Source organism: Mercurialis annua, linkage group LG7 (genome assembly GCF_937616625.2).
Source record: "Mercurialis annua linkage group LG7, ddMerAnnu1.2, whole genome shotgun sequence".
Taxonomy (NCBI): Eukaryota; Viridiplantae; Streptophyta; class Magnoliopsida; order Malpighiales; family Euphorbiaceae; genus Mercurialis; species Mercurialis annua.
Window position 1 is genome coordinate 3847475 of NC_065576.1, and position 27207 is coordinate 3874681.

Consider the following 27207-nt stretch of genomic DNA (forward strand, 5'->3'; position numbering starts at 1 on the left):
TGAAGAACAGTCCTGGGTTGTTCTTCAAAGAAGAACACCCAGATCTGGTTCAAAACAGTCCAGATTTAGGTTGTTCATCTTTGAAGAACAATCCAATTTTTGTTAATTTTTTTTATTAATTTTTTTTGAACATTTTAAAATTAATTTTACAGAACTAAAACGGTAAGGTTGAATAAAAGTGGTTGTGGAATTTAATAATTTTTCAAATATTTTTTTTAGGGAAGATGGTTTATTGTTGAAATTTTAACATTAAGGACTATTTCGAATATGGATAAAAGTGAAAGTATTGATTTGCATTTTTTTCATTAAAAAAAAGATTAATTTAGTACTTCGAGGTGCAATTGAAACACGAAAGGTGGAAATTGGGCAAAATTGGAGATTTTGCAAGGTGAGGGTGCAAACGAATTGGGATTAAAAGGCGGGGTTTTTTTTTCCAGAAGATTAGCCTATTTTAAAAGTTAAGTTAAAACGATTTAAAGTTTGAGGGTGTATTTTTTTTAAAGAGTTAAGAACGTATTTGCACTTTTTACATATTAATTGCCACATTAACATATGTGTGTCATGTTTCGTCAATGCCACATAGACGCCACTATGCAAAATTGATTTGCCAATCGAAGGATAGACATTATTAAAATGAAATCTTGCGTTTTCGACAAATTGAATGAAATTAGAAGATTTAAATTTTTGTAGAACTTTTATAAATTTTTTGACGTTTATTAGTTATTTGACCTTTTTTTTATATAAAAACACTTCTTACCTGACTTTTTTTTTACGACAATACATTTTTTTATTTTTCCTTGACTAAATATGTTTTATTTTAAGCAATTTAGTTTTCTGATAGATTTTTAATTGAATAACATTTTCTACATCCCAAATTAATAGGCATTATAATCGGTTTTTTCTTAAACTATGGCCAGTTATCTATTATTTTGATGCTTAGTTGTCGCATATATTTTTATGGGTTAATGTCCAAAAAAAATCACAAACTTTACACATTTTTTCATTTTAATTACGCAGTTTAAATTTTCTCGTTTTCATGCACGAACTACCACTTTTTCTCAAATTCATGCACGGTGATGAGGTGGAACTCATTTATTGGTGTAAATTGACCCCCACCTCAGCAAATTACACCAATGGAGACGTGACACGTCAGCACCGTGTATGAATTTGAGAAAAAGTGATAGTTCATGCATGAAATTGAGAAAATTTAAACTGCGTGATTAAAATGAAAAAACATGTAAAATTGGTGAATTTTTATGACATTAATCCTATTTTTATTGGTCATTGTTGATTGCATAAAAAACAACACAAAAAATACAGGAATTATTTAAATGATATCCTATTTTTAAAAAATAGTTACAATATTTTAGGTCATATTTTTATAATTTCTCTCGATATCTTTAAAAATCACAAAGTTACAGCATCTTTAATTTTAACAGGAATTTTTATTGTTTTAATGTAATATCAAACACCAACTTTTAATTTTTTGTAATTTAGAACAACGAACAATTATTTTTGAAAAGATTGCTAATATGAACTCCAAAAAAAGTAAATTTTAGTGTCATATCAACATTTTATAATGAAAAATTTCTCGATCTTTCAAATTAAAAAAAAAGACATTTTATGTATTAAATTATAAAATAAAAAATTTATATGAAAATTGTACAACACGCCAAAACAATTTAAGCTTAAAAAAACTGCATTAATAAGTACCCAGTCAGCAGTCACACCTCTTTGGCGCCAAATTCTTTTATTCTAAATCTTCCCGCCAATCATTTGTTCTCTTTAATTTTCTCACTGCCAAACCCTAGAACCCACTCAATTCACAATCACAGAAATCACACACAAATTAACATGGAGAACGATCAGCAAGTTACGGAACCTAGACGCCGAACAAGAGGACCAGAAGCATCAGCCAGAGCATCCGCCTTAGAACGACTCAAAGCTCTCCGTCAAGGCGGTCGGAGATCAGAAAATGGCGGCGGATATGACCTCAAGATGGAAACTCCAATCTTCGACACGGTCTCCGAGCACGATTACGACAAACTCGTAGCACGACGTCGTTCAGAGGCTCAAGGATTTATAGTCGATGATGACGGACTTGGTTACGGCGATGAAGGCGAAGAAGAGGATTGGTCACAGGCTGGGTTACCTCCGTCGTCAGATGAATCAGACGGTGGTGGAGAGGCGAGTAAAAATAGATCTAATAAAAGGAAAAAAACTGAAAAGAAGGAGAAAAATAATAAAGAGGTAAAGAAAGTTAATAGTTCTTTATCAGCTGCTGCTGCTAATATTATGGGAAAACAGAGAATATCGTCAATGTTTACATCGAATGTGTTTAAAAATAGAGAGAAGAGTTTAGATTGCGTGAATATTGTTGACGATGTTATTGCGGAGTTTGCTCCGGATGAAAATGATAGAGAAAAACGTAGAAGAAGTCAAGTGCCTGTTAAGACTGAGAGTAATGTTGTTAATTTCAAGGTTAATTGTGATAATGTCGTTAATTTAAGGCAGAATTGCAGTGTTAATGGGAATGAAGGGGTAATCATGGAGGTAAAAACGGAGGAGGAAGAACATAAGAATGGTGGAGAAATGATGGTTGGAGTGAACGAGGAGATAGTAGCCACGGAGGCAGCTGCTGCAGCTGCAGTGGTGAAGGAGGAGGGAATTGAGAGTGAGAGAGGACCCATGCTTAATGCGAAGATTAGTGTTGAAGAGAGGGATCCTGCTTTGAGTGCTACTGCTGATTGGCAGGCTGTGAGGTGTGGTGGAGATGTAATTGTGGAAAGTGGTGTTAATAAGGAGGTTAAGTTTGAGGGAGTTTGTGATGAGCAATCGGAGTTTGAGTTGGAGGCTGATGGTTCGTTGCCTTTTTATATGATTGATGCTCATGAAGAAGTTTTTGGTGCTAATATGGGTACTCTTTATCTCTTTGGGAAGGTAATACAGATTACAATCTGAAATTCTAATAACTCTATCTTTAGGCAATTTATGTATGCTATATAGCTCATTTCTTTCGTTGCCAAAGTATGATTATTCACATTATCTGATAACTTACTTTCCCCCTTATTTGGATGTAAGTAGACAAGATATTATAATGACTTAAGTTTATAATATAGACATAGGATTGTTGGCTGCATCATACTAGAGTCATTTGAGATCTGTGCAGAAAGGGTGCATGCTCTTAGTTTTTGAAAGAATCTCAAAATGTTTATTGACTTTCAGTTTCCAATTTCACCTAGAAACCAAATTAATATAATTCTGCCGTTTGTGGTGTCATTCAAGTGCTACATAGTTCCCCTAAACAATACCTTTAACTTAAAAGAGAAAAAGAAGAAAGTTGTTGTTGTTGTTGCTAATGATGGTTTTGTACTTTGATAGAGTATGTTTTAATAGTAACCTTATTGGTATATGACATTGCAATTTAGGTCAGAGCAGGGAATACATATCACAGTTGCTGTGTGGTTGTGAAGAACAGTCAAAGATGTGTTTATGCTATTCCAAATGGCTCCATTTTTCATACAGAAGACATGATCAGGCTTGAGAAAGATGCTGAAGAGTCTCGTATTTCTTCTGCTGAGTTTCGTAAAAAGCTGCAAGTACATTCCCATAGACACGTTTATCTACGATAAACGTGAAATCTCTTCTTCTGCTGCTGTTTTTTTTTCTGTGTTCATTCTTGAGTAGCTTTTAATCTGTTTTCCCATTTTCTTCTGCAGGATGTATCTTACGAACTAAAAAGTGAAATTGCAAGCCAATTTTTAGCTCGCAATGTTTCAAGTTTTAGCATGATGCCGGTTAAGGTTGCAAAATTCAACCGTTTCCTATGTTGTAGAATGTGCATGTTAGGGACATTTATGCTCGTGTCCTTTTATACTACTTATATTTTTTTCCATGTCCTGTTAGTTGTTCATCATACTAAACATTTTGCAGAGGAAATATGCATTTGAAAGATTCGATATTCCTGTTGGGGAGAATTATGTACTCAAGATCAACTATTCATTCAAGGTATCTAGCAAATTTATTAACACCACTGAGTTTTGTAAATTCCTACTCTGGAAATTTATTGGAACCACACACACATCATGCCTTTGTTGTTACCAAGAAATTGTAGGTTTTAATTGTTTGGAGTTATTAAACTATTTCTGTCTACAGGAACCTCCACTTCCAGCAGATCTAAAAGGAGAAACATTTTGTGCACTGCTTGGAACTCATTCTAGGTATGCATTTGGAATTGTCACCTAACAAAATTCAATAATAGAGGTGCATTTTAAATTCCACTTATACACCATATGACTGTTACATTACTTATGAATAACTTATTCATACCTGTTACATATGAATGCAGTAGAATCCCGTGCAAGAATTTTCTTTGGGAAGCTATGGGGATTAGTATTTTTATTCTGTCTGCTTGTCAAAAGGTGCTCTGGAGAGTTTGTATGTTGCCATCTTCTGCCGTGTGGTTCTTTTTGGTCTAGCGTTTTCTGTTGCCTGTAGGTGGAAAATTGGAAATACATAGTGATGGTTTTTGCTAGAAAGAGTAGTATGCTATTCTAATTGAACAAATTCTTGAGCACACAAGTGTTTATTTACTGCATCAGCCCTCAGACTTGACTTGATCTCTACTAAGACTAATTTCAGATATATAATGCTCCTTTTGCTAATTTCTTATCATGATTCTGTGGACATATCACCCAATCTATGTCCTTGTTTAGGCAAAAAGAAGTCATAATAACTATTGCTGTTATATGCAGCGCTTTGGAGCTTTTTCTTGTCAAAAGGAAGGTAAAGGGGCCTTCATGGCTATCAGTTTCTAAATTCTCAATATGTCCGGCTTCTCAAAGGGTGAGATTTTCATCTCGGTACATTTCTATTTCGTTTTGCTTGTACTTGTTAAAAATGCTCTAATTTGTTTCACGTTTACTGTAATTTTGCACAGGTGAGCTGGTGCAAGTTTGAGATGATTGTTGATGCACCAAAAGATATACGGGTTTCTTCCTCAAAGAACCCATTTCCTCCGGTGGTTGTTACAGCAATAAATTTGAAGACCATCATTAACGAAAAGCAGAATGTCAATGAGATAGTCTCTGCATCTCTCATTTGCTGTCACAAGGCTAAGGTGTGTTTACAGCCTTGGTTTGATTTCAGGGCCTTCTTGTTAGAGAACTTTCTCTTTCCTTCTGTGCAATTATTGAGGCATGGAAGTTGATTAAACTTTTTACTTGCTAATAATTATAGGACAGTATTTTACTATTACAATGTTATGAGGATCAATTTGGATTCACTGAGCTACGTTGGTAGTTTCATGTCGTAATTATGAGTTTAAATGCTTTCTCTTTTTCCACAAACACACAAAATTATGAAATGTTTCTGCATTTTACGTCATCAACTACTATGAGAATAAAACTTTCTTTGAATAAACTCCAAATGTTATTCTAGAAAATTTTGACAATATTTTCTTCATTTGAGCCTTGGGTTGTGTTTTTTGCTTCACTTGGTAAGCACAGAAGGGCTTGTAATGCACTTTAAATGACATGAATATTTTGGCAAGATTCATGTCGGTGTCCTTCAAATTTACAAGCATATAATTTATTTCTGGAAGTCTTTATTTTTTACAGAGTTCTTTGACACTTCTAGTTTTTAGAGTGAGTTAATAATTGTTTACCAATTGAGCTAATATAACTGATTTATTATCAAATCTGTACTTTTTCCCCTGAGTTGGACTATTGGACTTTATATGCTGCTTTTCTGTTTAGATTGACACACCAATGCTGCCCTCGGAATGGAAGAATCCTGGTGTGCTGAGCCATTTTACTGTTGTAAGAAAGCTTGATGGGGGAATATTTCCGATGGGTTTCTCCACAGAGGTGACTGAAAGGAATACAAAAGCTGGATCAAATGTTCTAGGATTTGAAAGCAGGTGAATTTTTTTTCTATGTCTATAATGGGTACATCTTTCATTAACATATGCTGATTGCTGAGTTCCTAATATATTATGTATATTCAATACTGTGCTGCAGTGAAAGAGCTTTGTTGAATCGTTTAATGATTGCATTAAACAAATTGGACAGTGATGTTCTTGTTGGACATAACATATCTGGGTTTGACCTGGATGTCCTCCTCCACAGAGCTCAGGTCGGGTAATTCTTGCAGTTTTTATCATTTGAATAACTTGTTATATGCTCTTGTATCCAATGTGCATTTCATGTGATTCCCTTGTCCCTCAAAGTGTCTCTCAAGTCTCAAAGGCCTGTATATTCCTTAAAATGTAGGCTTGCCGTGTTCCAAGCAGCATGTGGTCCAAAATTGGCCGTCTCAAGCGTTCCGTGATGCCTAAGCTTACAAAAGGAAATACCATGTTTGGTTCTGGAGCAAGTCCAGGGATCATGTCTTGCATTGCTGGTCGGCTTTTATGTGATACATATTTGTGCTCCCGAGACTTGCTAAAAGAGGTATAAAGCTTCTTCTGTACAGTGTTCCACAAAAGGTATTTGATAATTCTGCTAAATGCTGTTCAACCTATGTAACTGGCCTTTTCAGGTTAGTTATTCCTTGACACAACTAGCAAGGACACGCCTGAATAAAGATCGGAAGGAGGTTACTCCAAATGATATTCCTGGAATGTTCCAGACAATGAAATCCCTCATTGAATTGGTAGGTTCTGATGTCAATTTCACTTGGTTTGATCGTAATAATAAGTATTGTTTGAATATCTTTCTCTTCTTTTTTGCAAATTTTCTTGGAAAATATTTGAGCTGTCTGGAAAATGAAATGGTCTAAAATATCTTATAATTCTACTAATATCTTAATAGTTGACCTTTTTAGGATCTACATAACCGGTCCAAGCATGGAAATTACAATAGGTAGAAGGTAAATGCTAGCTAAACATACTGCAACTGTAACATTTGCTCAGATTCTAATGAAGAATAATACCCAATTAGTCTGGAACTGAATATTAGTTTAGAAAATTGAAGGGTCCAATGGTAATGTATGATGATAGACATCCATATCTCTGCAATTGACAACGTCAGTCAGTATTGCATATAATTTGCATTAAAACTGCTAATAGGGAGCCATACAACTTTCAACCAACTTTGACTTTATATTTTCAGGAATGTTTAAATAACTTCTAACAAGTATCTTTAGCAACAGTAATTAAGATTCTTGCTCATCAAATGTGGTATTTTTTTAGTTCAATATTTGTGTGATTTGAGCTATCATGAGGTTACCTCTTTATTTTCCAGCATGTCAGCTCTACCTTAAGCTATGAAAATTATACTGTTACTTAATATGTTTGACATATTTTCTCATCGTAATGGTGTTTATGATGCATTCAGATTGAATATGGTGAGACAGATGCATGGTTATCTATGGAACTAATGTTTCATTTAAGTGTTCTTCCTCTCACGCGTCAGCTAACTAATATTAGCGGCAATCTCTGGGGAAAAACTCTTCAAGTGAGTTCTTTCAGACATTTTTTGTTTCTTTTTATCAGCACAAAATTATCCAGAACATTTACCTACAATAAACTCACTATAATCTATTATGTTTTTCAGGGTGCCAGGGCACAGAGAGTAGAGTATTTTCTACTGCATGCATTTCATGCAAAGAAGTATATGGTACCTGATAAGATTTCCTTTAATGCAAAAGAAACAAAAATTTCAAAACGTAGAATAGATAATGGTGCTGAAGTTAAAAATGAAGAGTTGGATGATCATGCCAATTTTGGCAATAACGTTCCAGAGAGTGACCGCGGAAAAGGGAAAAAAGGCCCTGCATATGCAGGAGGTCTGGTTTTGGAACCCAAAAAGGGTCTATACGATAAATTTGTATTGCTTCTGGACTTCAATAGTCTTTACCCTTCTATTATTCAGGTTATAACATTTTACCTTTGCCCTTTTCCTTTTAATTAATATGACACTGCTGATCTGGCTAATTTACATGAGCATTCATGCCCAACTGCTATTTTCAGGAATATAATATTTGTTTCACGACAGTTGAAAAATCTACAGATGGATTAATTCCCCGTTTACCTTCTAGTAAAATAGATGGAGTTCTACCTGAGGTATTGTTATATGATATATCCTTATTTGTTATATATCTTCAGTATAATGTAACTTCTAAAAAACCAGATGGAAACTTTGAGTTTCTAATCTTATCTTTCCCGTGCTGCTGATAGAAAGAAATTTCATCTCACGAGAAATGTTCTAACAACTATGAAGAAATAATTGAAGAGAAAATAAGGGATAGAATGTACCTCTCAGTAGATTTTTGTCCAGCTTTTAAACTCAAAAGTGAAGATTATACAGTTATTAGTTTAAATTGACAGCTAAATCTTTGTACCCTTTTCCTGTCAATGTAGAAAAACTGGTCGTGAGATCATGCAAAGAAACTTGTATTGCATGTTATACATCAGAATTTGGAGCTACCAACTTTTGCATGTCATTTGCTGTATGCATTTAGCTGACATATCTATTTTGACACACGAAATGCCATCATTGTGTTTCTGTTCCCTTTAGCAAATGTATACCTAAGGTGTTTACCTTTATTTGGTAGTTGCTGAAAGATTTGGTTGAAAGGAGGAGGATGGTGAAGTCTTGGATGAAAAATGCTTCTGGCCTCAACCTTCAGCAGCTTGACATACAGCAACTGGCACTAAAACTCACAGCAAATAGGTTTGTGTTGTTTGCCATTTAATTTCTCAATTTTCTCTTAATTCAAGGTTTATTTTTTTTGTCCTTAATATTCAAGCTTGCTTACCTATGTAATCTGATATGTGTAGTATGTATGGATGCCTTGGATTTTCAAATTCAAGATTTTATGCAAAGCCTATTGCTGAGCTTATTACTCTACAGGTTTGAGAATGTTTTGCTCACTATGTATGAAATATCTGTAATATCATATATTTTACAAGCATTCTGAAGTTTATTGATTGTCATGCAGGGGCGGGAGATTCTGCAGAGTACTGTGGATCTCGTGCAAAATAATTTGAACTTGGAGGTAGTTTCTATATTAAGGTTAAAAGTATAAATGTGATACTGCTTTAGTCTGATTCTCAGAAATTGGGTCGCTAATGTTTGTATATATTGCATGCTGTTCATGAAGAGAGTGTTTCATATGCAGGTCATATATGGTGATACAGATTCCATCATGATTTATAGCGGATTAGACGACGTCACAAAAGCAAAAGCTATGGCAGGAAAAGTCATTCAGGAGGTTAGTTTGTTTCACGCACGTATTCATATATCAAAATATTCCTTTATGGTAGACACATCAATTATTTATTGAAGAAATGAGAGATCTTTACTCACCCCTAGAAGATAGTCATTAGAGAGAGAGAGCATTAACAATTAGACAGCTCATGCTCCATAAGGCTGGCAGTAATTATTATGGTTATAGGTGCACTTGAGGTTACCAATTTATTGATATGTCATGAGTTTACCATTTATTGATATGTCCTATTAAATATAAATAAGTTACATATGTTGGCTTTGATGCCAATTCTTAAGCTCTCGGAAATTCTCTCTCTTAAATATAGCAGTTAGTGAGAAAGATTTCAGGTTTTGTCTACTCGTGTCATGTGGGACCAGTTTCTATTACATTGTTACCAAAATATACCAGTTTTCTGTTTATTTTAGTGGTAAATGCATAATGCAATGAAGTGCCTATACTATGAGTCTGTAGCTTAGATGAGAAAGGCAAAAAATTACAATTACATTTTCAATAAAGGGTCAACGCGTCCCCTGAACTTGTGACACGGGGTCATCTAGCCCAATTTATACTTTTTTGAGCAACTAACCCCAAAACTCTTCATTTTTGGGTCAAATAACCCCATAATTTATATTTTTATTTTAAAAAACAGATTTAGGATAATTTTATCGCAACAATTAGGGAAGAATTTAATTACTTTTTTACATCCCTCACCTCCGATTTGTATTTTACGCGTTTTAAAAATACAATTATGGGGTTACTTGACCCGAAAAGGAAGAGTTTTGGGGTTATTTGCTCAAAAAAGTATAAATTGGGTTAGATGACCCCGTGACACAAGTTTAGGGGGCGCGTTGACCCTTTGTTCATTACATTTTCATTGTCTATGTATTTTGATTTGTTTGACAAAACATGACTTATGTAATAAATATTTCCAGGTTAACAAGAAGTATAGACGTTTAGAAATTGATCTTGATGGCGTGTACAAGAGAATGCTGCTTCTCAAAAAGAAAAAATATGCAGCTGTCAAACTGCAATTCAAAGATGGGACACCATATGAGGTACTTGTAAAAAAATTATCACTCTTTTAGCTACTTATTCTTTAGAAAATAAGCGGAGTAACTTTCTTGGTGCAGGTCATTGAACGTAAAGGTCTTGACATGGTTCGCCGTGATTGGAGTTTGCTATCAAAGGAACTGGGAGATTTCTGCCTCGCTCAAATATTGTCTGGGGGGTATGTTGTGCTATACCAACCTTTAACTCTTGTCCTCATTTTCCTTTTCTCATCCGTTTTTCCGGTCACAATGCAAAATTAAGATTAGTTAGAGTCCCTGAGGGTTGATAACCTTTGGCTCTTATTGTCATCAGGTCATGCGAGGATGTCGTTGAGTCAATACATAACTCCCTTATGAAGGTACATTTTTTTTTAGTTTTTTTTTAAGTCATCCTTACTATCAACATAGAATAATTGTTTATGTTGGGCAAATGATATACTATGCGTGTTTCTGAGCAAACCTGGCTTCAGTTTTCATTTTCTTATTGCTGACCATCTAAGGAAGCCATGTTTGAGTTTGTAAGGGCTGATGAACGCCTCCTGCTGTTGTAAATGCATTATCAACTTTTCTGAAACATGAAAATTCTTTTTTTTTTTGCATTCTACCTTTTCTTCTTTTCCTTCTATGGTAACTTGGTGTATTATGCTTCAGATATTATATTTTCTCACTTTTATCATCGAAGAACTGAAACTAATTATCAACACTTGTACACATTTTAACAGGTTCAAGAAGAAATGAGGAATGGACAAGTAGAACTTGAGAAATACATTATTACAAAGACATTGACTAAACCACCTGAAGCTTACCCTGATGCCAAAAACCAACCCCATGTTCTAGTGAGTGAATAGCCATAGTTAAATTCTAGGTTAATTACTATTATTCTCATGAGTTTAGATATGAATTACTGCTTTTCCCATAGATTTTGAAAAATTACTCCTTTTCCCTTAACAGTAAGGGGGTTTCAGTTATGAAACATAAAATTCAATGAGAAAATAGCGATTTTTCAAAATTGAGGGGAAAACTATAATTCGGACCTGAAGTCATGGGGTAATAACGATAAACCCTAAATACTATCAGCATGATCTCTGATTGTAATATTATGATTTATTCTGCCCTTTGTCCAAGCAAATGCTTAAGCTCTAGCTCTTGTTGCCATTTTCTAGGTAGCACTAAGGATGAAGCAAAGTGGCTATAACACTGGTTGCTCTGTTGGTGATACAGTGCCGTATATCATTTGCTGTGAGCAGGTGCGGGATGTTTTGCTTTCTTTTTATGTATCGATTTTAGAGAAAATATGGTTTTGTATGTTTGAAATTTAGTATTCATTCTATGTTTACCAACTTTTCTGAACAGGGTGCTACTTCAGGCAGTGTGTCAGGAATTGCTCAGCGAGCTCGACATCCCGACGAATTGAAAAAAGATGATGGAAAATGGATGATAGATATAGATTACTACTTGTCACAGCAAATCCATCCTGTGGTATCGCGTCTTTGTGCTTCAATTCAAGGCACAAGTCCGGAACGTTTGGCTGATTGTTTGGGCCTGGACTCATCTAAGGTAAATCTGGACAAGACCTTTTAAGGGGATATTAAACTCCTGGATCGAGTTATTTCAATATTATAGAAAGGATATTAAGATTCAAATCGTTAAAAAACATTCACTAAGTTACAAATTATTTCATGGGATGTACTCGAGGCAAAACGCACTAATTTTTTTGTGTTTTGTCCTACGTGGCAATGCCATAATTATAAAAAGGTGTATAATTTAGTATGCTTTTTTAACAAAAGGGTATAACTCAGTACCCTTTTTCTAATTTGCGATAAACTCAATGACCTTCTTTTAAGACGGTGACCTCCCTAAGAAATAATTCAATAAATTAATGACTGTTTTTTAATGATTGGAATCTTGGTATCTTTTTGTAATTTTGGAATAACTTAGTGACCCAAGGAGTTTAATATCCACCTTTAAGGGGTGTGATATTCTCTCCTCTACCAATGACATAACACTGTTTCAATTGTTTTTCAGTTCCGAAATAAATCAAGTGGAGCGATAAACAATGATCCTTCTAGCTCACTTTTGTTTGCCGGCAATGACGAGGAGAGGTAATTGTTTCATGTATTTAACGGGCAATAATTGGCCAATGCTTATATAAGACTGTAGATGTGAAAGGCACCTTTTGATGAACATGTTAACAAATTTGAATCATGGTTTCTTATATTTAGATCCGAAACTATATGATATGTCTGTTTTTCAATTACGTTATATGAAATTTAGATATTTCTTGAATGAAATGGCAGATATCGGAGTTGTGAGCCGTTGCTCTTGTCATGTCCAACCTGCTCTAGTACTTTTGAATGTCCGGCTGTTTTCAATTCCGTTTGTATGTCGATCAGTGCGAACCCAACAACAGCGCAGATAGATAAATCTAAGTCAAATTTCTGGCGGAGGATGCGCTGCCCTAAATGCCCAGAAGAAGGTGACATGGGGAGAATATCTCCTGCAATAATAGCAAATCAGGTAATCTACTGAATTGTGCATTAGTTGCACGGATACTTTATACTCCCTCCGTCCCGTAAAGATAGAAAAAGAAGCTACTTTTTTTGTCCCACAAAGATAGAAAAAGTAGTGTTAGTTAACTACAAAATTATTAAAATACCCTTATATTAACATTAATTGATTTAAAGTTTCAATGTTTGCTTTTTATGCATCTAAAATTCTATTGGCTACTATTTATATAGTGGCTTTGGGTTGTGTGAATCACTAATTAATTATGATTTATTTCAAAAAATTAAAAGGACAATTTAGGAAAATTATCACAAATTACCTATAATTAACTACTTTCTTAATTCTTGTGAAAGAGCTACTTTTTCTATCTTTACGGGACGGAGGGAGTAATACATAAAAATTAAAAAGAAACTTAATTGTTATTATGATCAAATGCCAAGGCAATTGCACGTAATTCTGAATCATATTCTTTAAGTGAAAATAGTAAAATTAGATAAAGACAAAACACACATAATTCTTAATCAGTGTTTTAAAAAGCGAACCTGTGGCTATTTTAATTCACGGTTAACATAGTTAAATTAACATTTTTATATATTAATATATGCCAGAATAAGTCAACATTTTTAAAATTTAAATATATATATTAAATTTCAACTAGCAAATGGATTAAAAAATTAATAAATATATACATTAACCGAACTACTCAAGCTTGAGCTTGAACTCGACTCAAATTCAATAAAAATTCAATTATTAATTAAATTTTATAATATGTGATGTATTTTTTTTTTTACTATAAATATAGTATTTAATCAATTAAGATGAGGCACTTAAATTTAAAGATATAAAAAGCCGATGTAATTAGAAAAGATTAATATTATGTATATGAGGCTCGTTTAGTTCGCTAGCAAGGAGCTCGGCTCAAATTTTCGAGTCGATCTCGGGTTTTTTTTGAGTCGATCCCGAGTGACTTGTGAGTAGTCCATCTCATTTACACTCCTAATCAAACCTGACTGATCTCTGGTTTCTATTGAACTGGACTGACCTCCAATTTCTGGTTGAATTGGTCGGTGCAGTTCGGTTCTTAAAATACCAATTCTGATTCCATGTTTTTATGTTGGTTTGCAAAAATGTTTCGAGTTTCTAAATGATGTGTGTTTCAGGTCAAAAGGCAAGCAGATGGGTTTGCGTCTATCTATTACAAGGGCACAATGACGGTAATCACCAAAAGCTTCTCTGATCTTATAGGATAATAAACATTCTACGGCATTCCGTCTCATCATAGTTTCTTTTGGTTTCAGTGTGATGATGAAACTTGCAAGCTTACTACTCGCAGCCTTAATCTACGGCTGATAGGTGATTCGGAAAAAGGAACGGTTTGTCCGAACTATCCTCGCTGTAACGGTCGTCTTGTGAAAAAGGTTAATCTTCCTAAACTGTAAATCTGTAGCAAAAATAAACTGTCCATGTCCTTATGAATGATTGTAGGTTATTGAGATATTCTATGGAATGTGTTTTTGCAGTACACCGAAGCGGATCTCTACAAGCAGCTCTCATTTTACTGCCATCTATTGGATACCGTACGTTGCATTGAAAAGGTAATCTCCTTTCATCTGCTTTATTGTATTGTTAGCGAGTTTATTGTTTTTTTGCCAGAGTAATCTTTGATTGATTCAGAAAAGGAGTCCAATTTTTTTAGTTAAAGACTTCATCAATAAATTAATATCTTCATTGACTCTCAATTATATAAATTTAAAGTAAAAATTAATTCTTTATTTATGAAGAGTTAGATCTTACTCTTTATTCTATTATATATCTCACTATTTTACTTTTTAAAATGGAGTGATTCATTTAACAATTGTACTATGTCATTCTTGCAAATAGTGTTTGCAGGATCGGAATATTTAATTATTATTATTTAATTTTTTTTCATAAATATTTTATCATTGTGAACTTCTTATTGAATTGTTACACAAATAATGTGACATTAAATACATACTCTTTAAAATGAATTGATTATTGAACAAAAGATCAATTCACTCCCTCATCTTGGCATGAAATATCAAGAGTCATTTAAAGGCTTTTGGGTCAATTTAACCCGCAACTTGTGTTTTTTTTATCAAAAACACCCAAAGAGGAGATATCACCCCCCTAAACTATGTAAAATCAGATCAATTCCCATAGAAACTGCTCCATTCCACCACCAACCGTCGCACCTAATGATTTTTTTCACAGGAATTTTGTTTTCCAACGAATTTTTTTTCCTTGTTGAAGGACAGAGCAGACTCATCTCATCGAGGCAGACCTAGATGGGTCTGCTCGTTTTCGAAAAAAATAATTTGTGGGATTTTTTTTTCCGACAATGGGTGTGGGAGTCGACGGTGGTTTCCGGTGAATAGATTCACTCCTAAATTTATAAAATTATTTTGTTTTTTCCTAATCTTCAAGTACTAATTTAAAAAATACGAGGGATTATGTTAGACTTTTTACCAATTATTTATGGAGAGCGTGTTTCAAATGCGGTTTGATAGTAGGTGAGGATGAGGGAGGGGCTGATTTGATGCACTTAGTTTGACATAGTTGCGGGTTTGTTTGACCCAAAAGCCTCCAAAATAACTTTTTTGATATTTCATGCCAAGTTGAGGGGGGTGAATTGTTCCTTTGTTTATTGATTTTTTTTGTCAAAAAAAATGTTTTTTCTTTTTCAACTCAACATAAAGAAAATTGAAGTAAATTTAAAAAAGAGAATAAATAAATATTTTTTAATATTTATAAAAAATCAAACTCAATATTAAATTTTTTATTGTATTTAAGTTAATGTTTTACAATACAAAATACTACTATTTATTTTAGAGAATAGACCCTCTAATCTTTTATTTTGCGATCAATATATGCAGATGGACGCAAACGAAAGGATACCTATAGAAAAAGAGATGAGCAAAATCCGGCCAATGGTTGATTTAGCAGTTTCAACAGTGCAAAAGATAAGGGATCGGTGTGCTTATGGATGGGTGCAGATGAGCGACTTAAGTGTCACAGTTTGAGCTGGCAAGTGATGTGTGTATATATATATATACAAGTTCAAGGTCAAGTCAGAGTGTTTTGTCATCTTGGTAAAATTGTGCTTTCATATAAAAAAACAAATAAATCGATTATTTATTTGTTTGTTGTGTCAATATTTGAAATTTTAGTCGAGGGTCTAAGCCTCAATCAGGATGAGAACAAATTTGAACTTGAAAATAATTAATTTTAATATTATCATATTAAACATTTAAATCACCAATGTAATGTATTTTTAATACACTATCTTATAGAAAAATACGAGTAAATAAAATAGTAAGAGGCTACAATTTTTTTTTTATCTTTGGAGAAAGAGAGTGCCTGTAGAAAGGATTAAATCCATAATCAAGCAGGTAGAATTTGTAGTATTCATATCATATGAGTTATAGCTTTCATTGGTTATTAGAGGCTATATTTGACTTAAAATGGATTTGGAAATTGTGAGCCCCTTTTCTAAAGTAACCCGTTCTATATAATTACGTCAATACAGCAAAAAATCATTTTCAGGAAAATAAATTCAAGTACTGCTGTTCAACTTCATTCATCTGTTGCACCATCAAATACTGCCCTAAAACTCCTTATATCATTATTGTTTATTTTGTAGGAATTGCAGCATCATCAACTATTGCTCTCTCATATGCAAAATCTCAAATGAACTGATGGAACAGAAGCAAAACAACCACTTATTTTTATTAAAACTAAGAAAACAAATAGTTTATACAACCCAAAAACTGGTACGCATTATTGTAAAATGAATAAGAAAACCCTTATCTATATGTTGACTGTGTGAAGCAGCCCTTTTCTCTTCCTTTTAACAAGAAAGATCGGGACGGGAAAAGGCATCGTACGTAATTTGTTTCCTCCAATTATTCTGAAATCGTTTATAGACCTGCATATTGTAGAGTGCGCCACACAATTCTTCTCCCCCGATCCTTATTGCAACTCCCCAACAGGTGCCTCGTTGAGCCATAGAAAATGAATGAAGTCGTATAGTTTTGCACTTACACTCACCTGTTTGGCATTAAAAATAACATTGCTTTAGTTGCCACCATGAAATGAAGAAAAGAAAAATGTTTGTACAAGAAAGATGCCGTACTTTGTAGGGCGTTGGGTTTAGCCTTCTCATATGATCTGGCCGCATTTTCTCAAGCTGATTTATACAACGCTCTCTGATATCCTTAAGCGGAGGCAATTCTTCTCTTTCTTTACCTTCAAGGAAATTGAAATGTCAGTTGATGTATAAGCCTTGTTACATTCTATGTTCCATGGAACAGAAAATGTTGAAATGGATAAACGCTCGAATGTGAAATGACGAAACATTATTTTTTTACAAAAATATGTTATAAGTATAAAGTTTCCAAATTGTAGAAGTGTTTCCGGAAACAGAAATGATATGCCAAGACATAGAATTCGACAAATTTCCATGCAACACAGTTTATTTTGTGGAAAGATGAAGATTGAACATTTGGTCCAAAAGTGGTCATGCACAGATATGTTTACAAATGACAGAAGCCCCACCTGATTTCCCTGGCCAATAACACTTCATCAGCTCGTCAACTTTCTGTGGAACCACATATGCTCTTTTTGATTCATTAAATGGATGGCGACAGAGTATCCGTTCTCCCACCTGAAATTGTAGATACGAATGAAAATGAATTGTTTCGCAACTTAAATCCGCTCACAATAAAGAAAGGAAAAATACCTAAAGTGCTCCTAATATTGGTATCAAGCTTGCATTGGGGAAATTTCTCTAATAAAGAAAAGGGTTAATTGCAAAACAAATCATGAGCTTTAGCATGTTTTGCAATTTTAACACAAACTTTCAACTTTGACAACTTAAAACTGGAACTATTAATTTGTTATAATTCGGTGCTGTGGACGCCATAATATATTTTACCAAGACACTTTTCCAACATCCACATCAGTATTTTATTATATTCCTCGACGTTCCGAAGTATAATAAATTGATAGATCATGTTTTAAATTGATAAAATTGAAAGTTCGTGTTATTATAGATCCCAATTTATTTTGCAGTTACCCGTAAAGAAAATGAAATCATGTTACATTCTTAACTATGGCTGACATAGTACAAAAGGAGCTCACACTTCGACTAATGATGATATGAGAACATTCAAAATTAATAAGAATCCACAGATGAGTTACCTTGGGAGGTGGTTCGTTTTCCCCGGTCATAATGTCCACCAGGGGTAATCCTTCTTTGCCATATAGTCTATAACTCCGCTTTTTACATGGTATAGAGACCTAGAAAACAAAACATAACAAAACACATCTTTACATTAAAGAAACACAAGAAAATGTGTGGATATATATATAGCCAAGTGTTTTCGACATGGTGGTCAACCTTAGTAACATCTTCAGAAAGTTTGATGCGGGGCTGATTGTTGATCTCAACAAGCTTGAAGACACAGCCCAAAGCAGCTTGAACATAGCAAGTGACAAGGTACGTGCCTATTCCAAATGCATCCATTTCATGACCCTGTATAGTTAAGGTATTTAGAAGACAAAATTATCAGTAATTGACATTAGGGGTGTGCAAAAATCAAACCAAACTGATTAATCAAACAAAACTGATAAATTTGATTTCTCGGTTCATTTTATTTTCAAAGTAAAAGGATTCACTTCTTTAAAATCGAACAAAAAGAGCTGATCAGAACTGAAAATCCAACCAATCCGATTGGTTTAATTCGGTTTGATTTCTTTTAAAACTTCATAACAGTTCGGTTTTATTTTAAAAATATCGAAATTTTGGTCAACCAGATGCACACCCCTAATCGACATGTAAGACTTGAGCCTTAACAATAGTCGGTAGCAACCAACTCTTAGCTATTAGCATCAGCATTCAGCAGTAAGGACTCGGAAAACTCTCACATATTCTTGATGCTTAGAAACTCATAAAAGAAGTGGATCTTGAAAGTTATCAGAAGTGAACTTTATTAGATTTGCTCGCTTTGATTCGTAGATTTTTTGAGAGGCTTAAAAACAACTCCAGGGTTTGAATGGTTACCTGCTTGTTTAAAGCATCTAATGTCTCCTCGTTCAGATCATTGCTAGCACTAATGCTGGTCTTTCCAAAATCAAGCACTCCAAAGTCCTTCTCAATGGCACGAAAGAACTTCCGGACCTCACACGACAAATATGCTAGATCACCAGAGTCCAGCCTAATGCCTACTGCTTTGTAGCTGCACAAAACAGCATCCAAATTCACTAATCAAAACTAAAAAGAGCATTAATCATAGTGAAGACTCCAGATGACTGATTTTACAGATTGTTGGAACGCTGCCATGGTGGGAAAAAAAAAGAATTTGATCTCTGATGGAAATATCACAAATACAAAAAAAAAAAAACTTTAAAGTCTCAAATATGCAAAACAGATGCTTTACAAAACAACGAACTTGTAATATAAAAACAGTAAACTTGTACCCCAAAAAAGGGACAAACAATAAACTAACATTCAACTAGGACAAATCCTCTTCCTTAATTTATTATTTTACAGCAATTATTAAGGAGTGTTTCATGTCTAACAACCAACTAATGGTTTAAGTTACTATTTTTCATGCAAATTGCTATAAGGTATAAGAATACATACATATGAAAGAAAAACTCACTAAATAGCTGACTTACCCCAGATCATTGAGGGCCAGAGCAACAGCACAAAAGTTGGGAATTCCACTTCTCACGACCTGATAAATAGATGTTGAAAGAGGTGCAACTGCCGTGGTTAAAAGCTATAAAACTTTGCTTAATTAGAAGTATAAAGTGCCCTAACTAACAAGACAGCCTGTAATAAGCTGTAGACCCCACAACGACAAAGTAGTTGGGCAGAGAAGGACAGCATATACTTACGCTCTGCAAATGTAACGTAAAGATTGAACTCTGGACTTAATTGCAGGAAAGTTGTTAATGTAGCACAATTTTTATGGTATGACAATGCAAGATACTGAAGCTTGAGATGAGCATTTTGATAGTATCTACTTCAAAGTGAATTGACATCTTATAAATAAATTTTCTACTATTTTTCACTTCATTTTTCTTAGCATGACACCTAACATATCAAAATTAAGGTATTCAAACGCATATTAATATGAGCGCTCAAACAGAGTGATGTATATGAGTGTCCACAAGTTGTTAAACTTGTAAAAAGAAACATAACAGCACCACATCATTGTCTACCTAATAACAAGCCGTGACAGAAATAACAGAAGAGGCCAACTTGTCTACCCGTCCGAGCAATGAAAAATAAGAAGCTACTATGCAAAAAAGTCACTTACATCATATGTGTCTACAAGAGCTAGAAATTGATTGGGGAATGCCAGAGCATATGATGTGAAGGCTGCTAGCTCACTTTGATTGGTCTCACCAAAAACACCACGCAATGAATTTGACCGCTGCATATGACATATAACATTCACAAAGTGAGAAATGAGAAATGGGATAGAAAAAACTGAATCAAGGCTTTTGTACTTCAATGATTAATTCATTATTCACAGCATTATCTATTTTTAAACTTTTATCAAAACTGGTCAAATATTGAAAATTTAGAGAATTTCAAGCAAAGTAATTTGCATATGCTATGCTGCATCATACCATGCATGCATCACAAAAGAGTTTTTCTAACATGTTGCATGCATTCGCAAGGACTAAGAATTAAAATTAAGACACATTAAACTATGATGGAAGAGAAAATTACCAAATTAGGGAGAAAGTAAATGTATGACCCTTACTGATACAAACTATGACTATTTTAAATGAAAGGAGTGAGTAAACTGTCATCTTTAGCTGCAAGCAAAGATCACGAGGACAAGTTGGGATAAATAATTTCCATTTAATAAGGTCAGTACCTGGATTTTGCTCAACCATGTCTGAACCAAACCAACAAAATCCTCACAGCTACTTGAGCCGTCAGAGCTCTGGAGTGATTTGTCTACTATCTCATCAAGGCTCTGCAAATTGGGGATAAAACAGGCAAAAGGATAAGTAAGCAAAGAAATAGTATCATCAACGTTACATGTCTGCATAAGAATTTAATAAGAAGAAAGAAACAATGCCGTTCTTTTATTTATCAAGTAACCATTGCATAAAGAATGACAAATTATCAATACCAACGCAGCTAAAAACTCACATTGAAAGAAAATAAGACTGGCAAAAATGCTTACAAGAAGAAAAGGAAGCAGCACAAGTCAATTGTTTAAGAGGCATAAAACAAAATAGTTTCATATAAGACCAAGCAACCCAGGAGCAAAAACACCAGAAACAACTCTGCTATGCTACTTTAAGCAACTCGTTTAAAAACACAGCTTCAGCACATATGTAAACAACTATTCATCATTTTGATTTACTATGCTTTGAGATTACTACTTATAACAGAAAAACCAGATGTCTAAAGTTTATTGAGAGAATTACCATGTATGAACTAACAAAAGCATGGGAATGTGTTCCACGAAGAGGGATCCCAAATAACTTCCCAGCTGCAACATTGCTGTCAACACAGAAAAATTTGCTCATATACGTATACCAAGTTGTCAACAATTTGTCTGACCATGACTTCAAAAAATTTAAAGATGGTAGTTGAAGACAAATGATCCCTAGATCAACCTAAAGTAGGAACTCGCATCATTTGATAAGCATGCTTTAAAAACGACAACTCTCTCATTTATTTATTGCAGCTTAATAACACATATAGGCTCCCACCACATCATGTAATATAGAAGGCAAATCTCATCCAAGAGAAAAACAATGCCAACTTTTAGCACCCAAAAATGAAAAGGGATTTCCTGATCTGTTGCATTATACTAGGAACAGTAGCGGCATATAATATAAAACTGCAACATTCTTCACAGTTACAGAGTTGCTACCAAACAAATTATCAGTTGACAACATGATCGCAAATAAATAATTATTTTTCATACTTTTTTGAGACAAACTTTTCTAAGGAAACAATGCTGATCAAACCGAAATATCATCTGAGATCTTGGAATTGGAAAGAATTTGGCAGCATATCACAAAATTTTGGCGATCTTCCTTGGCATTTAAGACAAAGATGTTATGTGAATTTTTTTTTATTTGTTTCAATTTACTTTTTTCCTGGTAGATAAGATACGGAAATCAACACAGAACCTGAGCCAACGATTACAATAAATTATTTTCAAGACATTCAAATGAAATACCGATTACATACAGAAGAGCTTTACTACTCCCTTTGTCCTAATCTACTTGAGAATAATTCCTTTTATGGCGTCCAATTCTAATTGATAATTTTCATTTATAGAATATTTTTTACATTAATGTTCCTCTTTTATCCTCTTCAATTCATGTATTTGGAAAGAAACTTTTAGAAAAATGTGATGCACTTAATGCAACAGAGGGAGTTTAATACAGAATCATACGTCAATTAGATCTAATTCTCTAAAATTTATGATAACATTTGGATTCATAAAGCTTGAAATATCTGGTACTGCAGAAACAATTAGCCAGCAATTGGTCATCATCATCATATGGACTAGAAGGCCCACTATGAAAGATTACAATGCTAGTGACTGAGTTTATCTAAAGAAAGTAAATGTCAATTCTTAATACAATGTTTGATCAGCAGAAACTACCTTGTTGCGTCAAATCCTCCAAGATAGCTGTACTTTGACGCACTTAGTCCACCGTCAGGTCCCTGTATGTATCATCATCAAGATATTTTTAGACATTAGCAGAGCACCTCGTGTGTAACAAGCAAACAATTTAACGATTGGATACCTGAGCCCGCCGGAGTCCAAATTCCATTAGTAATTTTGATTTTCCAGCAACAAATCTATGCCTTGCTGCATTTGTAGCTACTAATGATGCAAAATTAACAAGATTCAGAAATGGAGTTTCCAGCAATTGAACCACCTAATACGATGAAAAGAAGCATTGGTTACACATTCCAAAATCAATAAATACAAACTCTACCAGAAAAAGATTAGAAAGAAGAAAACAAGGATGTTACTCACAGCTAGTGGCCCTTCAATTCTTATCAAAGGAACTTTTGGGAAGACGACCATCCCCTCTGCAATAGCATACAATTCAACTTCAGAGCAATCAAGTCCTCTAAGAAAATCGAAGAACTCATCCTATAATAGTTAACAACAATAAAAACATTACTTTACGCCATCTCACACGAAAAAAAGCCGCAGAAATGAATAATAGCAGAAATTCCCCAATTATCAAAAATAAAATAAAATAATAGCACAAATATAAACGGAAAAAGATTAACCGAAGTGAAATCACAACTTCCAAACTCATTAGTCAAAGTAAGCATCCTATTCTATTATATCCGCCAAATCATCAGCAGTTTCTTTGATTTTTATACAAATCATGTTGCATACTACATATAACTAACATTAGTGCATAATATCACAGCAAATATAAAAATTACACCATCACTATGAGTCCGATGATCGTATTACTGTAATAACTAATTTCATATTCATAAATTTTCTTTTTGAACTGAATTTTAATATTCATATTTTTACTATAATAACTAACTAACAACCAACTACGGTGCAAGAGTGAAAGGCAGGAGAGATAGAGGTGGAAGGTATGGAAGTAGAGCTAGAAACTCGGGAGCTGGTCCGAGTGAAATCACGAATCAATCAGATCTCGCTACAACAAGTGAAACAATACTCGCGTAATGCTTCAGCGTTTAACGCTGCTAATCAAGGTATTCTTATTCAGTTGGATTAAGTACTAATATTATTTGAGGTTAACTAATTATGAACTTGGCTATTTAGTATTGATTATATAGTTCCGATGGTTATTTGAGAAGAAATAAGATGTTAGATTATCATGAATCGGTTATAAGTATTAATTGATTGTGAGTTTGGATATAAGAAAAAAATCGGTTGCCGTGTAGCTATTTTAGCAAGAACATCGGGGTTAACTTGCATATTACATATAATTAACATCAGTGCATAATATCACAGCAAAAAAAAAAAAAAACTACATCACTATAAGTTCAATGATCGTATTATTACAATAACTAATTTCTAATATTCATAATTATTTTTTTTGGAACTGAATTTTCCATTCATATTTTTACTATAATAACTAACTAACTAACAACTAATAATTGAAATTTAACCATTACAAAAATTAATCAAAATTACCTCACAAGAAGGCATAGTTTGGCGTAGAAATGAAATTTCATCGTCAGTCAATTTGAAATTAGCAAGAAACCTTATGCATTCATCTAATCCAGCAAACACTGTATACTCTCCGCCGAACGGATTCTTCCTAAAATACAAATCAAACCTGAAAAAAACACACGAAAATATTCAATGCTCAATCAATAAATTAACTAAAACGAACAAAAAATAAAAAATTATACTAACACGGCGCGTTCGTCGTGTTTGCCGGCTTTCCAGTAAGCATAAGCCATGGTGAACTGATAGAGATCCGTTAACAGCGGCGTTACCATCTTGTTTGAGGGAGGAGGAACCCGACCCGGTAGCTGACCGTTCGGGCCGTTGGCTTTAACATCCATAATTGTTGAGTGTGATATTAAACGACAGTTAAAAAATAGTGTTGTTTGCTGTTATTTGGTTGAGCTGCTGTATATATATAGATGGACGGAGACATGTGGAGAGAGAAAAAAAAAAAGCTTTGGCTGGCCGCTGGCGAAATGAGGATAAATTATTAAAATGTTTTGCTCGTTTGGATGGGAAAAAAAATCCGTCAAAAACAAAGATCATGTATGTTTGTTTATTTATTTATTTTTAAACTAGCATTTCTATTCAATATTTGTTTTTGGAATATGAGATGTACTTAACGGATCCTAATTAAAATATTAGCTCTACTCGTGGAGCGGCATATACCAATAACATCTTTAAGTCTTTTATACTTAAATAATTCTCACTCGAGTTTGATAGATTTATACAAAAAAGCAAAACCCTGATTCTAAACTTTAAACGGTTGTATGTATGAGTATGGTTTAAACTAACAATTTTTTTTTCTCAAAGACTAAAATAAACTAACAATTTTATACAAGTTAAAAGAGCGTCTCACCAATTCACATGCGTCTTAATAATTATTTATATTCAATATTATTAATTGATATATTTTACTTTAATTATCGGATCTAAAAGTGATAATCGAACAAGTCAAAAAAAAGATCCCCACTTGACCCACAAATTCTGTCAAGGGGTCGAACTATAAATTTTATTATGTGAGGTTTGATTGTACGAAAATAATTTTGTAAATGCTGATTGTAAACAAAAAGTAGAAATTTAATAAGCAAATAAAAAAAAATAGTAAACAATTTATTTTAATGAATAGTATATAGTTAAGTCCGCCTCTGTCTGTAATCGAAAAATTCTAGCCCCTAATAATTTCATTTTTCTTCTTTTTTGTTCTTCTTCTTATAACATAAACTAAATTTTTAATTTTTATTTTGATAGAAAAAAGTTTGACTGTAAAAAATAGATCAACATATTTTAAATGAAAATAAGAATATATTTAATTTTTTATAATAATTATATTCTTTATTATTATTTAATTAAATTTATAGGCTTATTATTATATATTTTTTACGAAAGTTGATTTATCTTCATGCATATAAGTTAATAATTGTTGGATTTTGATATTTCATTATTGTCAAACCGCCTAATTATTTGGTTTAAAATATACAATTCTCAGGAAGTATACTCCCTGAAAAGTTAATTACTGAGAAAGTTAGTGCGGATGAAATTAATATTTTTATTAATTGGTTCACTTAATAACTTTCCGAAACATTGTATTTTCTTTTTAATTAATTAAAATTTAAAGACAACATTACCCTCAATAACTAAATTGGCTAATTAAATGTAAGGATATAATAGTATATTAATGGAAAAAGGGTCACTTATACCCCTAACGTTCGTCTATAGGATCAAGTGAGCCTCTAACGTCAGAAAAGGTTTAAATATGCCCTTAACATCTTAAAAAGTGAACAACCAAACCCCAATTTTGACTTATAAATGAGACTTGGGGGTCTGGTTGTCAAAATCAGAGGGTCTGATTATTCACTTTTTAAGACGTTAGGGGCATATTTGAACCTTTCCGGACGTTGAGGGCTTACTCGAGTCAAACCTTAGGGGCATAAATGATCCTTTTCCCTATTTTAAGTAATTTAAGAGTTAATTACTCTAAAGCCCCTCACGTTTGTCATAATTCACAGTTTGGTTCCCCTTGTTTGAAAATCAGACGATTTGGTACCTCAGTTTTGATTTTGTAAATTATAAGGCCCTTCTGTTAAATATGGGTACCAAATTGTTAACGAAATGAAACGTCACGTACCAAATCGTTTGAAAATGACGTATCAAATCGTTAAAATAAATAAGTGAGGTACTAAATCGCATACATAATTAAAACTGAGGTGTCAAACTGTTTGAAAGTAAATATCAAATTATTAACGGAACTACCAGGAGAGTCTTATAGTTTAAAAAATCAAAATTGAGGTACCAAATTGTTTTTCAAACAAGCTGTGAATTATGACAAATTTAGGGGTTTTTAGAGTAATTTGCTCTTAATTTAATTAGGGAAGTAGAATTTACTTAATTTTTTTTAAGGAAAGTCATTTCTCTAATTAAAGAGAAGTCAACCACTTAATTTTTCAGGAATTAGATTGGCGAAAATGAACCAAATGAGAGAAAAATATTATTTTTCAAAAAATTAAATTTTTTTAATCTATTTATTCCCAACTAAGTGAGGAAATATGATTTTGTCTATGTATGAGCCACTAATTGCATTTTTTATATTTAATTACGCCATCATTCAATGATTGTTATGCAAGCGAAATTATACAACTAGAAAGAGTTGATCATAATTGAAATTAAAAAGTTCAAATCAGTTTATAGTTAATAAAAAGATAAAGTCATTATACCATTTCTCCAATTGAAAAATTCTTATGTAAACTTAGTCTATCACGTCATTCGTAGACTAAACCAATCATATCATAACACCTTATTAAAATGAGGGTATTCTTATAATATTATTATTCAAAAGTGTATGCAAATAATAAATGAAATTACAAGAATACCCTCATTTTAATGAAGTGTTATAATATGATTGGTTTAGTTTACAGATGACGTGGTGAACTGAATTTACCTAAAAAATTCTCCAATTTATATACAATTGCGAATTATTGAAGCTGTTTAAATTGTCTCTTGTTAAATAAAATTTAAAAGCTCTTTTTTCAAAAAATATAAATTGATTTTTGAATTAATTTTAAGCTCCCAACTTTTAAAATACATATAAATTACTCCCTCCATTTTAATCTAAACAAAACCATTTATGCATAATATTTAAAATTTTATTAAATGTTAAAAACTTACATTTTTGTATGTTGAAATTACATTAA

General features: G+C 33.2%; 2 protein-coding genes across 3 annotated transcripts; one reads left to right on the forward strand and one right to left on the reverse strand.

The window, feature by feature from the left end:
* The first annotated feature begins 1732 nt into the window (after positions 1 to 1732).
* On the forward strand, positions 1733 to 16517 carry LOC126656267 (DNA polymerase alpha catalytic subunit). Of its 2 annotated transcripts, XR_007633185.2 has the most exons (31): positions 1733 to 2940; positions 3429 to 3599; positions 3720 to 3803; positions 3934 to 4008; positions 4156 to 4220; positions 4755 to 4845; positions 4940 to 5119; positions 5757 to 5920; positions 6021 to 6135; positions 6273 to 6452; positions 6541 to 6654; positions 7338 to 7457; positions 7557 to 7874; positions 7973 to 8065; positions 8557 to 8675; positions 8783 to 8855; positions 8944 to 9000; positions 9124 to 9216; positions 10146 to 10268; positions 10344 to 10441; positions 10576 to 10621; positions 10985 to 11098; positions 11426 to 11509; positions 11616 to 11819; positions 12288 to 12364; positions 12560 to 12779; positions 13928 to 13981; positions 14066 to 14185; positions 14288 to 14362; positions 15662 to 15877; positions 16429 to 16517. XR_007633185.2 is itself a non-coding variant. In XM_050350786.2 (30 exons), the coding sequence occupies exons 1-30, from the start codon at positions 1855 to 1857 to the stop codon at positions 15806 to 15808; spliced, it is 4560 nt and encodes a 1519-aa protein (XP_050206743.1). In that variant the 5' UTR covers positions 1733 to 1854; the 3' UTR covers positions 15809 to 16040. The 2 variants fall into 2 exon arrangements, 1 of the variants encoding a protein (XP_050206743.1); XM_050350786.2 differs by lacking the exon at positions 16429 to 16517 and having other exon boundaries at positions 15662 to 16040.
* LOC126656268 (nicotinate phosphoribosyltransferase 1-like) lies at positions 16492 to 24482 on the reverse strand. Its single transcript, XM_050350787.2, has 15 exons — positions 24203 to 24482; positions 23978 to 24122; positions 22823 to 22942; positions 22587 to 22721; positions 22442 to 22503; positions 21246 to 21321; positions 20684 to 20785; positions 20114 to 20230; positions 19467 to 19525; positions 18850 to 19024; positions 18187 to 18321; positions 17988 to 18086; positions 17343 to 17451; positions 16921 to 17033; positions 16492 to 16835 (listed from the first exon to the last, which is right to left on the reverse strand). Exons 1-15 carry the CDS (start codon positions 24352 to 24354, stop codon positions 16758 to 16760), a joined length of 1677 nt encoding a protein of 558 aa, XP_050206744.1. The 5' UTR covers positions 24355 to 24482; the 3' UTR covers positions 16492 to 16757.
* Between the last annotated feature and the right edge of the window lie 2725 nt (positions 24483 to 27207).